General features: G+C 37.0%; 1 protein-coding gene across 1 annotated transcript in view; it reads left to right on the forward strand.

Moving 5' to 3' along the window:
• LOC138319850 (uncharacterized) overlaps positions 1 to 15,992 on the forward strand; it is a 272,074-nt gene that overhangs the window by 213,406 nt on the left and 42,676 nt on the right. The window contains exons 25-26 of the mRNA XM_069262980.1: positions 44 to 1,904; positions 2,227 to 5,302. Coding sequence (XP_069119081.1) covers positions 44 to 1,904; positions 2,227 to 5,302 — 4,937 coding nt within the window. The remainder of the gene's footprint in view (positions 1 to 43; positions 1,905 to 2,226; positions 5,303 to 15,992) is intronic.

A 15,992-nucleotide genomic window follows, 5' to 3' on the forward strand; every position in this document is an offset into this window, starting at 1 on the left:
TAAATATTTTCCTCATTAATTAGTTGTGGTTTCGATCCCACAGGATGATGACTTGACAGACCTCGACAGACAGCAGGAACAGTTACACCAGTACATAGCTGAGAAGCAGGGTCTGATGCAAGTTAGACTGGATGTTCCTCGTGCCCTCAGATCGGCGTGCAGTGAAGAAGTTCTCACTGATGTTCAGACTTCTAGCCTCGGCTTCCCATTTAGGGCATCAAGTCTCCTGGCTCTAAAACAGGGCAGTGACGGTGACTTACCGTCCATGTCAGCAAGGTTGTCTCTCAAGTCCTCCCTAAATATCACTTCCCTGGACTCTATACCTGATAGTGTGGACAGCATGGACACATCCCCATCAACTTCATTTAGTAACCATGGAGTGACTACACGGAAACGGTCCACCAGGAGTCCAGCCTCTGATACTCTGACCTCTGAGGCGAAAGAGGTGACAAATCGCCTGTATAAAGCACATCCTCCTAAGTTTAAATATGAACCTAAACAGAAACCTAAAGTGGTGCCAGTCAACAAACGTGAGTTACAGAAAGACACAAACATAAGTGGCAGAAAAGACATCTCTGATACCAAAAGTAAAAGAGGAACAGACAATGGAAAAGGAAAATCAAAATCTCCATCACCTGGTAGACAGACTGTACCAGGGCGACAAACCACACCATCTCCTGGTCGACAAACCACACCATCTCCTGGTCGACAAACCACACGTCGACAAACCACACCATCTCCTGGTCGACAAACCACACCATCTCCTGGTCGACAAACCACACTGTCTGCTGGTAAACGCACCAGCCCATCACCAGGGAAACCTGCATCTACAACACAAAGGAGAAAACAAGTATCACAAAAACCAGAACTTGCAATTGAAGGTGATGATAAGGATAAAAGTTCTAGGTCAATGGGTCAGCCTCCTGGAGGGACCAAACGAACCCGACGTAGTAGTGATAAGTCGGGTGTGGTACCTCACCTCAGACAGAGCTTGTCACAACCCATACTAAATAGGGGACTTTCTAACAACCCAAGACTAACACCCACTAAACTACGACCAATAAACAGTGCTACATCCCTGGCCAGTGTCCCTGAGGCTGTTGGGGAAGAGACTGAGGCAATAGACCAAGTTTCTTCCTCTGTTGTTGTTCGCAGACGGAGAAAACGCCAGTTTAATGAGGACGACACACGGAGACATTCAGAGCCAGTCGGAGAATCCTTGGCTGATGCTTATGATAAATATACACAGGAAATGGAGGCTAATATAGAAATACCGGTTATATTACTACACAAGGACTTGCCAGGCGAACAGGGAAAAGAGCTTGGTGGTGACTTGGATGGGGAACACAATACATACCAGAGTTTTACCTGTGAGGAAGAAAGGCGTAATGTCGTGACCGATACACCTGACCAGGCAGTAACATTAGAGCTATCAACTATACAGGACCAATCCATGGCATGGCATTCTGTTGGACAGGATTGTGTGAACAATGTTGATAATATACCTACCGAACACCAGTGCAATGTAAACTTACTTACAAATGAACAAGAAGCATCTCCACAAAATAAAGGAGATGATAGTGTATTCAGGAATGACCTTGAATATCAACAAGAAACAGTAGCAAGGTCAGTGGAATTAGACAGTGACTCAGGATTTTATCCAGAAAGTTCTGATAATTTTGAGAGTTCAGGAGCACATTCCTTTGCTGGTTCCATTAACAATTGTCTGGGTAGGTCTGGTTTAGATCCAGGGATACAGTCTAGTCCTGGTGTAGATCCAGGGACACAGTCTGGTCTTGGTTTAGATCCAGGGACACAGTCTGGTCCTGGTTTATATCCAGGGACACAGTCCAGGGACACAGTCTGGTCCTGGTTTAGATCCAGGGATACAGTCTGGTCCTGGTGTAGATCCAGGGATACAGTCTGGTCCTGGTTTAGATCCAGGGATACAGTCTGGTCCTGGTGTAGAACCAGGGATACAGTCTGGTCCTGGTTTAGATCCAGGGATACAGTCTGGTCCTGGTGTAGAACCAGGGATACAGTCTGGTCCTGGTTTAGATCCAGGGATACATCCAGGGATACAGTCTGGTCCTGGTTACCAGGATCCGACAGTTCTGGTTAAGGATACAGTCTGGTCTGTTGATCTGGTCCTGGTGGGATACCAGGGATACAGTCTGGTCCTGGTGTGGAACCAGGGATACAGTCTGGTCCTGGTGTGAGATCCAGGGATACAGTCTGGTCTGTGGTGTGTAGAACCAGGGATACAGTCTGGTCCTGGTTTAGATCCAGGGATACAGTCTGGTCCTGGTGTGGAACCAGGGATACAGTCTGGTCCTAGTGTAGAACCAGGGGTATATGTGGAGTGTGAAGAAAGAACAGAAATAAGTTATCCACAGCAAATGAATTCACAAATTATTTCTCAAAATTTAAATCCTCAATTAAGTTTCAATCCCAGTTTCCGGACTAGCTCTGGATTTGTAGTCTGCAACACATTACAAGATGCTGCTAAGATGATGTCTACAGATGGTGCACATACAGCCTACTCCTCAGATTCTTTAGAGGATGCTGACTCACTGGATGGATCAAAACCACAGACATCCAGAGAGCATGAAGATCTGACAGATTCTTTGGAGGACTCTGATAATGATGAAGGACTGGATAAATCTAAATATAAGAAGATAAAAGTTGGTATAGCATCTCTACAGGATGTTGGTGAGCTCACAGGACCACAAAATGACACAGCATCTCTACAGGATGTTGGTGAGCTCACAGGACCACAAAATGACACAGCATCTCTACAGGATGTTGGTGAGCTCACAGGACCACAAAATGACACAGCATCTCTACAGGATGTTGGTGAGCTCACAGGACCACAAAATGACACAGCATCTCTACAGGATGATGGTGAGCTCACAGGACCACAAAACGACACAGCATCTCTACAGGATGTTGGTGAGCTCACAGGACCACAAAATGACACAGCATCTCTACAGGATGATGGTGAGCTCACAGGACCACAAAACGACACAGCATCTCTACAGGATGTTGGTGAGCTCACAGGACCACAAAATGACACAGCATCTCTACAGGATGATGGTGAGCTCACAGGACCACAAAACGACACAGCATCTCTACAGGATGTTGGTGAGCTCATAGGACCACAAAATGACACAGCATCTCTTCATGATGTTGGTGAGCTCACAGGACCACAAAATGACACAGCATCTCTTTATGATGTTGGTGAGCTCACAGGACGACAAAATGACACAGCATCTCTACAAGATGATGGCGAGCTCACAGGACCACAAAATGACACAGCATCTCTACAGGATGATGGCGAGCTCACAGGACCACAAAATGACACAGCATCTCTACAGGATGATGGCGAGCTCACAGGACCACAAAATGACACAGCATCTCTACAGGATGATGGCGAGCTCACAGGACCACAAAATGACACAGCATCTCTTCATGATGTTGGTGAGCACACAGGACAGCAACATGACACAGCATTTCTACAATTAAAAGCAGCTGAAACAAAAGACTGTGAACAGAAATATTATCAGACTGAGAATAACAAAATTGTTCAACTTGACACAAATTCATGTTTGAAAAATGACAAAGTGATTGAGAGCAGTACTTGTGTCACCAGCAAAAGTCGTAAGGATTCAGATAATGAGACCGTTTTAAGGATTGATACAGATATAGAAGTCTCTAATGTTGAAAAGAAATCAAACTTGTCTCAAACAAGTGTAGAAATCTTCTCCACACCTGTTCCAGATAACCCAGCTGGAGATAGAAAAGTGACTTTAACAAAAAGTGATGTTAATATATGTTCCACACATAATACTGGTGATTTATATGAGCCCTCTGTGGTGGTATGCCCTGGTGAACTGGACACATCAGAGCCCTCTGTGGTGGTATGCCCTGGTGAACTGGACACATCAGAGCCCTCTGTGGTGGTATGCCCTGGTGAACTGGACACATCAGAGCCCTCTGTGGTGGTATGCCCTGGTGAACTGGACACATCAGAGCCCTCTGTGGTGGTATGCCCTGGTGAACTGGACACATCAGAGCCCTCTGTGGTGGTATGCCCTGGTGAACTGGACACATCAGAGCCCTCTGTGGTGGTATGCCCTGGTGAACTGGACACATCAGAGCCCTCTGTGGTGGTATGCCCTGGTGAACTGGACACATCAGAGCCCTCTGTGGTGGTATGCCCTGGTGAACTGGACACATCAGAGCCCTCTGTGGTGGTATGCCCTGGTGAACTGGACACATCAGAGCCCTCTGTTGTGGTATGCCCTGGTGAACTGGACACATCAGAGCCCTCTGTTGTGGTATGCCCTGGTGAACTGGACACATCAGAGCCCTCTGTTGTGGTATGCCCTGGTGAACTGGACACATCAGAGCCCTCTGTTGTGGTATGCCCTGGTGAACTGGACACATCAGAGCCCTCTGTTGTGGTATGCCCTGGTGAACTGGACACATCAGAGCCCTCCGTTGTGGTATGCCCTGGTGAACTGGACACATCAGAGCCCTCCGTTGTGGTATGCCCTGGTGAACTGGACACATCAGAGCCCTCTGTTGTGGTATGCCCTGGTGAACTTGACACATCAGAGCCCTTTGTTGTGGTATGCCCTGGTGAACTGGACATATCAGAGCCCTCTGTTGTGGTATGCCCTGGTGAACTGGACACATCAGAGCCCTCTGTTGTGGTATGCCCTGGTGAACTTGACACATCAGAGCCCTCTGTTGTGGTATGCCCTGGTGAACTGGACACATCAGAGCCCTCTGTTGTGGTATGCCCTGGTGAACTGGACACATCAGAGCCCTCTGTTGTGGTATGCCCTGGTGAACTGGACACATCAGAGCCCTCTGTGGTGGTATGCCCTGGTGAACTGGACACATCAGAGCCCTCTGTGGTGGTATGCCCTGGTGTGGTAGAACCTTCGGAGCCCTGGGAGTCCAATTCTGACTCAAACTACGGCCAGGTGATTAGTATAAAGGAAATCACTCCGATCCCTTCCCACTACGATACCAAGAATCAGGAAGTACTGGTGGATTCCTCTGCATCAGCAATAGCTGGAAACAATACAGAGGATTGCAGTAGTCAGACAAACAAGGACATGGTACCTATCAGTCCTGTATCAGAGGTGACTGGGCAGACATCCAGTATGGTTACAACACCAGATCTGATGGCTGAGACACAGGATGTTGGAGAAGGGAGTGACTGTTCGCAGGATTCCATACAGGAGCTTCAGGAACAGCTCCAGCAGCTAGAAGAGTTTCCAGGGCAAAGGTCAGTCTTCATTTTATAGTTTCACATATAATCCTCATTTCTCTGTTGCTATTCTACTGTTCTTACAGCTAAAAGTTAATACAATATTTGTTTTAGTATAGATCAGTAGTAAAATTAATGTTATAAAGATAGCTTTATATTATGAAGCTTATTAATTTTCTCTTGGAATAAAAATCCAAATACTAGTAGATGTAATAGTAACCTATTGTGTTATGAGGTGTAGTTGAGATAGTAAATATACAGTAGACCTATCATGAGGTGTAGTTGAGATAGTAAACAGTAGACCTATCATGAGGTGTAGTTGAGATAGTAAATATACAGTAGACTTATCATGAGGTGTAGTTGAGATAGTAAATATACAGTAGACTTATCATGAGGTGTAGTTGAGATAGTAAATATACAGTAGACTTATCATGAGGTGTAGTTGAGATAGTAAATATACAGTAGACCTATCATGAGGTGTAGTTGAGATAGTAAATATACAGTAGACCTATCATGAGGTGTAGTTGAGATAGTAGATATACAGTAGACCTATCATGAGGTGTAGTTGAGATAGTAAATATACAGTAGACCTATCATGAGGTGTAGTTGAGATAGTAAATATACAGTAGACTTATCATGAGGTGTAGTTGAGATAGTAAATATACAGTAGACCTATCATGAGGTGTAGTTGAGATAGTAGATATACAGTAGACCTATCATGAGGTGTAGTTGAGATAGTAAATATACAGTAGACTTATCATGAGGTGTAGTTGAGATAGTAAATATACAGTAGACCTATCATGAGGTGTAGTTGAGATAGTAGATATACAGTAGACCTATCATGAGGTGTAGTTGAGATAGTAGATATACAGTAGACCTATCATGAGGTGTAGTTGAGATAGTAAATATACAGTAGACCTATCATGAGGTGTAGTTGAGATAGTAAAATAGTAGACCTATCATGAGGTGTAGTTGAGATAGTAAATATACAGTAGACTTATCATGAGGTGTAGTTGAGATAGTAAATATACAGTAGACTTATCATGAGGTGTAGTTGAGATAGTAAATATACAGTAGACTTATCATGAGGTGTAGTTGAGATAGTAGATATACAGTAGACCTATCATGAGGTGTAGTTGAGATAGTAAATATACAGTAGACCTATCATGAGGTGTAGTTGAGATAGTAAATATACAGTAGACTTATCATGAGGTGTAGTTTAGATAGTAAATATACAGTAGACTTATCATGAGGTGTAGTTGAGATAGTAAATATACAGTAGACTTATCATGAGGTGTAGTTGAGATAGTAAATATACAGTAGACCTATCATGAGGTGTAGTTGAGATAGTAAATATACAGTAAACCTATCATGAGGTGTAGTTTAGATAGTAAATATACAGTAGACTTATCATGAGGTGTAGTTGAGATAGTAAATATACAGTAAACCTATCATGAGGTGTAGTTGAGATAGTAAATATACAGTAGACCTATCATGAGGTGTAGTTTAGATAGTAAATATACAGTAGACCTATCATGAGGTGTAGTTGAGATAGTAAATATACAGTAGACTTATCATGAGGTGTAGTTGAGATAGTAAATATACAGTAAACCTATCATGAGGTGTAGTTGAGATAGTAAATATACAGTAGACTTATCATGAGGTGTAGTTGAGATAGTAAATATACAGTAGACCTATCATGAGGTGTAGTTGAGATAGTAAATATACAGTAGACCTATCATGAGGTGTAGTTGAGATAGTAAATATACAGTAGACCTATCATGAGGTGTAGTTGAGATAGTAAATATACAGTAGACCTATCATGAGGTGTAGTTGAGATAGTAGATATACAGTAGACCTATCATGAGGTGTAGTTGAGATAGTAGATATACAGTAGACTTATCATGAGGTGTAGTTGAGATAGTAAATATACAGTAGACTTATCATGAGGTGAAGTTGAGATAGTAGATATACAGTAGACCTATCATGAGGTGTAGTTGAGATAGTAAATATACAGTAGACCTATCATGAGGTGTAGTTGAGATAGTAAATATACAGTAGACCTATCATGAGGTGTAGTTGAGATAGTAAATATACAGTAGACTTATCATGAGGTGTAGTTGAGATAGTAAATATACAGTAGACTTATCATGAGGTGTAGTTGAGATAGTAAATATACAGTAGACCTATCATGAGGTGTAGTTGAGATAGTAAATATACAGTAGACCTATCATGAGGTGTAGTTGAGATAGTAAATAGTAGACCTATCATGAGGTGTAGTTAGTTGAGATAGTAAATATACAGTAGACTTATCATGAGGTGTAGTTGAGATAGTAAATATACAGTAGACCTATCATGAGGTGTAGTTGAGATAGTAGATATACAGTAGACCTATCATGAGGTGTAGTTGAGATAGTAGATATACAGTAGACCTATCATGAGGTGTAGTTGAGATAGTAAATATACAGTAGACCTATCATGAGGTGTAGTTGAGATAGTAAATATACAGAAGACCTATCATGAGGTGTAGTTGAGGTAGTAAATAGTAGACTTATCATGAGGTGTAGTTGAGATAGTAGATATACAGTAGACCTATCATGAGGTGTAGTTGAGATAGTAGATATACAGTAGACTTATCATGAGGTGTAGTTGAGGTAGTAGATATACAGTAGACTTATCATGAGGTGTAGTTGAGATAGTAAATAGTAGACTTATCATGAGGTGTAGTTGAGATAGTAGATATACAGTAGACTTATCATGAGGTGTAGTTGAGATAGTAAATATACAGTAGACCTATCATGAGGTGTAGTTGAGATAGTAAATATACAGTAGACCTATCATGAGGTGTAGTTGAGATAGTAAATATACAGTAGACTTATCATGAGGTGTAGTTGAGATAGTAAATATACAGTAGACTTATCATGAGGTGTAGTTGAGATAGTAAATATACAGTAGACTTATCATGAGGTGTAGTTGAGATAGTAAATATACAGTAGACCTATCATGAGGTGTAGTTGAGATAGTAAATAGTAGACCTATCATGAGGTGTAGTTGAGATAGTAAATATACAGTAGACCTATCATGAGGTGTAGTTGAGATAGTAAATATACAGTAGACCTATCATGAGGTGTAGTTGAGATAGTAAATATACAGTAGACCTATCATGAGGTGTAGTTGAGATAGTAAATATACAGTAGACTTATCATGAGGTGTAGTTGAGATAGTAAATAGTAGACCTATCATGAGGTGTAGTTGAGATAGTAAATATACAGTAGACCTATCATGAGGTGTAGTTGAGATAGTAAATAGTAGACCTATCATGAGGTGTAGTTGAGATAGTAAATAGTAGACCTATCATGAGGTGTAGTTGAGATAGTAAATATACAGTAGACCTATCATGAGGTGTAGTTGAGATAGTAAATATACAGTAGACTTATCATGAGGTGTAGTTGAGATAGTAAATATACAGTAGACTTATCATGAGGTGTAGTTGAGATAGTAAATATACAGTAGACTTATCATGAGGTGTAGTTGAGATAGTAGATATACAGTAGACCTATCATGAGGTGTAGTTGAGATAGTAAATATACAGTAGACCTATCATGAGGTGTAGTTGAGATAGTAAATATACAGTAGACCTATCATGAGGTGTAGTTGAGATAGTAGATATACAGTAGACCTATCATGAGGTGTAGTTGAGATAGTAGATATACAGTAGACCTATCATGAGGTGTAGTTGAGATAGTAAATATACAGTAGACTTATCATGAGGTGTAGTTGAGATAGTAGATATACAGTAGACCTATCATGAGGTGTAGTTGAGATAGTAAATATACAGTAGACTTATCATGAGATGTAGTTGAGATATTAAATATACAGTAGACCTATCATGAGGTGTGACAAGCTAATTCCCAGTCTAATCGGGTTAATACTTATTTGGCTCCTTCAAATCCTGGATTTGGTGCACAGTCCTAGGATTTACAATTTACTATCCATGAGAACGGGTTGTGGGTTTTATTAGTTTAACATCCTATTAACAGCTAGGCCATGAGAACAATGAGTGCCTGACTTTATAACACCCTGTGAAGTATATAACAGTGTATATAGGCTAAGCTGGCAGTTCCTTATGTAATCACATTGTGTTTAGAGCCTGAAACCTAACATGACCTGACTATAAACTTGTAGGATTAACTGACATTTTTATAAACCTCTCAAATTGTCTCCTCTATTTTTGGCGAGGATCACCTCGCCATTGTGATCGTGGTTGCAAAATTCTCTTTCAGTCAATTTCCTCAATATGATTGGCTTAGAACTTGCTCGCAGATACTAGCGCTCCTAACGGCAGTGTATTCAACAACTTTGATTTTACCGGGAATTTTAAATAGAAAATTTTGAATATGAAAGTTACTGAAATAAGCGTATCTGTTATGTTGAAATAGGAGAAGTAGATAACTGCTTTCATATCCTTACCATATACACTATCCAAATGATCTTAGGTTGGAAAATTTTCACTTGAATTGTTTACAATGTATCTAGACTTTCCGTCCCGAAAATGTTGTTGACAATGCATGAAGACGTTTCGTCCCAAAAATGCTTCGCTTCGCCCCACGCGTTTTGTCCCTACTAGTGACAATTATCCCGCAACGGAAAAAATGAAATCAATGTTTCACCTCAAACATCAAAATTTTTACAATAATGATTTTTGTAATTTGAATCGGGAGCAAATAAATCTCAGGACGAAATGGAGATTTGTTTATCACGGCTGCGTTATGCCACATGTACGTGTAAATCCACAATGGAAGAAAGACAACTCTAAGAAAATTTAGGATAAACTTTGTAAACTGATCAAATAGCGCGTGAGAGACGATGAACATTTTCTAAATGTCCAAGCTGGCGTAATCTTCCAACTTACGGCAGTTAATAAGGTATGAATATTTACCACATCCATAATTATCGATAATTTTATAAGCACATGTATACATTATCAGATTATATATACATATTAAAGCACGTATAGAGGTTGTCACTAAAAACATTTTAGCCACTTTCATCACATGTAGGCCTACAGGAGCTTGACGTTCTGATAATATATATAACGTATTTAGTAAACTACGTAATTAACGAAGTATTTTTGGTCCGAATGACAAAAATCATACATAAAATGTTCGTATAACTCGAAGTGAGATTTTTTGGACTACTTCATTTGTAGATCGATGAAAATGCCGATTTCTTTTTCATAATTCTTCCGTAGAACGGCACTTAAAAAGCTGTTTCAATCTACAACAAACGTGGAGAAAACGGTTAAATGTTTAGCAATTATCCTGAAAATTATCCTTTTATCAACAATCATCAGAGATTAGTAATTAAAACTTACATAAACATACTCCCGATTCTCACTTGCATTGTGTGATCACTCGAGCGGAACTAATCTTTACACCTGGCACAGTCTTACAAAGGGGTGTTCTCTTAACGCCAACATATTTATCAACAACAGGTAGGTGTTGTTTTAGGAAACAATAGGAAGGCAATTATATACTGTTTCATATAAGCTGTCTTTATTTTCACCTGTAAAGTCACTTGAGATTTACATGTATTTCAATCAGTATCATAGGTAACATTGGTGGGTTTTGGATAAAAATTCCTTCAATATATTCCGTATTATATACAACGTAAATTATTAATCAAAGATAATCAGTGCTTTAATATGCTAAGAATTAATATGGAGCTACATGTGGATTATTAAGAACAATGCATTTTGAGTTCCAGGTGAAATATTTTTTTACAAATCATATCTCAATTTTGTCAGAAAAACAGGTTTCTTGATCAGTGTATATATTAATGTAACAGTATTCTGTTTTGACATAGGAGTTCCAGTAGGGCTACATTCTTATCCAACTTTCATTTCTTGTGACCGTGCACAGTTGCGCATGATTTCTCTTATCGCATAGACGTACACCGTGAAGTATTTGGTTAGAAAATGAGTGGAGAAAAACAATATCACAAAAGTTTAAATTAATATTGTCGGAAATTTTAACCTGTTGATTATAGTTTAAGTTGGTAATCTATTGAAGCCGACACAAACACACATATATGATGTTTTATAAACATTGGTAATAATATATCATTGGGGTTTAATGCTCTATATGTATTTTTGATACAAAATATTTTTAGAAGTCACTTAATAATGTAAAAATACTAAATGAAATGAGATTGAAGACTGTTACTTAGGGTCTTAACCATATTCATTTTAATACTCATTATAGATGATAATGTTGCAATACTGGCAAAATTATTTCAAGTCCATATGTTGAAGGTCTTGTAATTCTCAAAATGTTGCAAACTTTTAGTGCTCAGAATACCAAATTAACAGTTTTCTTATTTTTTTCTGTTTAAAGATTATAGTACATATACCAATTTGTATCTAGTAACAATGTTTGACCGAAAATCAACCATAGGAAAGAAATTTATATGTTATTTCTAACATGCACAAAAATATATCATTTTACTGGCTGTTAACGGACAACAGTTTAATTATTGGGTGCTCTTTTGCTATAATGACATACATTTACATTATAATGTAATCTCACGCTGATCTAGAAATACCATCTTAGGATAAGAAAGCAGGAAAATTGTATAATTATGATAAATGATGCATCCTAATGCAACTTTCAAAATATATTGTATGTTCTGTTAACTTAAAAAGGTCAGTCAAGTACAAGTAAAATTTGGAAATCATATTTGACATAAATTCACTTACTCTTTGGTAGGTTATTAACGCAGATGTTACATGTACATGTACTATATATGTATATAAGGTCACTTAACAGACATATATGGAAGACCTTGTGGAAATATATCACGTTTCAACAGGCAAAATGCTTATATTATTTCAAACTTTTAATCAAATTGGTGTTACACTAAGTTGAAATTGGATAATTCCTTTTTGGATTTTTTCTTTGATATTACTGAATGGTAAAGTTACTTCCATGTGAAATAAGTTTCAAAGAATTTTGCTTGATTTTAGTATCAATCTATTGAAAATCTAATGAGATTTATACCAGAGATTTTAGATATATCAAGGAAATCTTTAAAATTCTTGAAATAAAATCATTGTGAATTTAATTTAATTTCATTCATAGATTCTATTGTTATATTTTCATAGATATTAACAGAAACATATATTATGTATATATGTATCTGATATTAAATATGCACACTTATTGAAATAAAAATTAATCAATATACACTTAGATAAGTATCAACACAGGTAACTTTTACAGGTAAATTTACCTGTGGCATTGGTCTGCCTTTAGGAAAAAGACTATAACCACTGTCACAACAAACTACCCTACAGCTAAATCCAAAATGTTGGCGTTCAGAGATACACCCCTTACAAATGCAATCACACAAAAGCCTACACGATCACTGTTTTTAGTGCGATTACATCTTTGAGTATGAACAATACTAGTTCTTTGAACTTTTTACTCGGCAAAATAAACTTATCACCGTGCCCATGCACACATGCATATGCATATACTTATACTTCTGTGTGCACATTATCAGATACATTATATGACAACTGCTGTATTACAATCAATTTATGAAGGACAAAACTCTAAAGAACAGGAGGACTAAAGAACAACAGAAAATAAATTTCAATAATATTTACTCTAAACTGGTATTGTTATTTATAAAAAAAATGTTTAATTATATGATATTAGCCTTTTCGGTAATTACTCTGTTAATACATTTATTATTTTCTTATGTTTTACAGAATGTCTACATGCAAGTATCATTTCAATTGGAACCAGTCCAGGAGAAAAAATGTGTGAACAAAATGAAAGAAATCATTTTCAACTGTGGTAGCTTAATACTGTAATAGTTTTTGATATGAAAATAATTACTATCATCATATTCAAATTCCATATATATAATACATTTAATGTTGTAAACATTTTTGATCCAAATAATTACCATCATCATCTTCATTCCATATATACAATACACATTAGTGTTGTGATTTGTGAATTTTACTTTAATATGCATATACTTGGTATTTGTTTATTTTCTATGACATCTACATGCTTGAAATAAAAAGAATAAATAAAACATTGAATTTATAACACAATATGACATTAGTTGTTAGTATTTTTAGAAAACATATTAAGATTATTGTTAATAATACACTAATCATCATCTTCGGCATACTTTATTCAAAATAAATTAGATATTAATTTGCATAACACAGGTTGTCTTATGTTTTCCCTCCTTGACTATCAATCTTCTCTGATCACTCTGAAAATGGTGATTTTACCTTTTTCGGTCGCCACATGAACTGCCTTAAATCAATTACACTGTATATCCAATGCAATGAGACAACTGCATTTATTATAACGCTGTAAGGCAATTCTGCAAGATCAGCTTACATTGTTAATTTACATTGAACATATACATGCACAGTATGGTACCTTATTTATATCTCCTTTCCTATTTTCAATATACCTTGATGACTTGGAATCTTATCTGGCGGAAAAAGAATGTTAATTGTCTGACAACTATTGACAAATTATTTACAGATAATATTGAAATGTATCCCAAACTTTTATCATTTTATATGGCGATGACACTGTTCTACAACAAATGTTAAACGGATTTGAATAATATTGCATTACATTATTGCATTACATGGAAATTATAATCTAATATATCAGAAAGGTAAAAGTTGTAATATTCTCAAAACGTAAATTGGCCCAACAACACCAGTTTACGTTATGGGATATAGAATTATTTTGATAAGAAGGGTTATACATATCTATGTATATTTTTTAACATTAATGGTAGCGTTTTTAAAGAAAAGGAAAAAACTGCTGAACAAACAATTAAATCAGTGTCTACTATTTTTAAGAAACAAAGGAATGTATCCCTTCCTGTTGATTTTAAACTGAAAATATTTTAGTCACTTGTAATGCCAGTTTTATTATACTCATCAGAAGTATGGGGATTTGAAAACACAAATATTGTAGAAAAAATCATTTGTAATTTCCTCAAGTTAAAAAAGTGTATAAAACAATTCATGGTTTATGGCGAGCTAACTAGATACCCAATTGATATTGGAATAAAATGTAGAATGATTACTTTTTGGCATAATGTATACTTAACATGAAAATAGACCAGACGTTTTTAGCTCGCCTATTTGAAGAATAGGGGGAGCTAATGTTGTCACCCCGGCGTCGGCGTCAGCGTTGGCGTCCCATTTCACGTTAAAGTTTTTGAGCAAGCTTCTGTTTCGTCAATTGTTTAAGCTTAAGTCATCATAAATGTTTCTGATTTTATTTTCCTAATGTGTATGGATGCTGAACGTGATGATACAACCAATTTTGGGCCCTTTAGGGGTTTTTTGAGTCTGTTAATTTGTCATATTTCACGTTAAAGTTTTTGAGCAAGTTTCTATTTTGTCTATTGTTTAAGCTTAAGTCATCATAAATGGTTATGATTTTATTTTCCTAATGTGTATGGATGCTGAACGTGATAATACAACCAATTTGAAGCCCTTTAGGTTTTTTTTAGTCTGTTAATTTGTCATATTTCCATGTTTAAATAGTAAATACTTGAACAACAACTTCTTCTGAATAGGCGAGCTTTGCTGTTCTCCGACAGCTCTTGTTTAAATGGCTGTAAGATGTTTAAGATATTTTATCAGAGCTAGTTTAAATCATGTTTGGATATATCAATCAACTTGCTGTTTTACAAAAGACTAATTACAAAAACTTGTTAAAAGTAGACCAATTGACCAGTTTATTCAGAAATGGTATGACTATATTGATAAGTCTTCTTGAGGACTGACATATTCTATATTTAAGACATTTTGGCATAGAAAAATATGCCTCTTGTCTGTCTCTGCTGCAAAACAATACTTGTTAACTGATACTTTGGTCCCAGGAACTTAATGAGAATAGCAATTCAGAATGGATATTTTAATTGACATCAAATTAACAAGGAAAAGGTTAAAGATGCTATAAAGTCATTTGGCATATAACACCATAGGAAATATTAGAATGGGCTCCTAAGAGTTTAGTATATGTTTCTTATTTAACACCTTGGTGTCCAAGGAATCCTCAAAAGTCCAAACTGGAAGGAACACTACCAAACTTTATTTCTTATTGTCCAAAAAAAATGTTGACTTTAGAAATATATCCTCCAATCATTGAGACCGAGCCATTTAGTACTTTCAGTACTTTGATTTTTTTCTTGTTTGGTAGTGTTTTCCTTACAAAATGACATCACTTAATTTAAATCAAATTAGATTCCATTGCACATTTTGACAAGATGTTTCTAGTTTATTTCGCTATTTCTGAAGAATTATAAGCATTCCAGCACAAAGAAGCTTCCATGAGTTAACTGTTTACGATCAACAGCTCTATCCCTTACTAATGTACCATGTTTGTAGGGTATCAAATGAAGTATTGTGACCTGGCTATATATGTGTAGTATCAACAGCTCTATCCCTTACTAATGTACCATGTTTGTAGGGTATCAAATGAAGTATTGTGACCTGGCTATATATGTGTAGTATCAACAACTCTATCCCTTACTAATGTACCATGTTTGTAGGGTATGAAATGAAGAATTGTGACCTGGCTATATATGTGTAGTATCAACAACTCTATCCCTTACTAATGTACCATGTTTGTAGGGTATGAAATGAAGT

This window comes from Argopecten irradians, chromosome 3, assembly GCF_041381155.1.
Source record: "Argopecten irradians isolate NY chromosome 3, Ai_NY, whole genome shotgun sequence".
In the NCBI taxonomy this organism is placed as follows: Eukaryota; Metazoa; Mollusca; class Bivalvia; order Pectinida; family Pectinidae; genus Argopecten; species Argopecten irradians.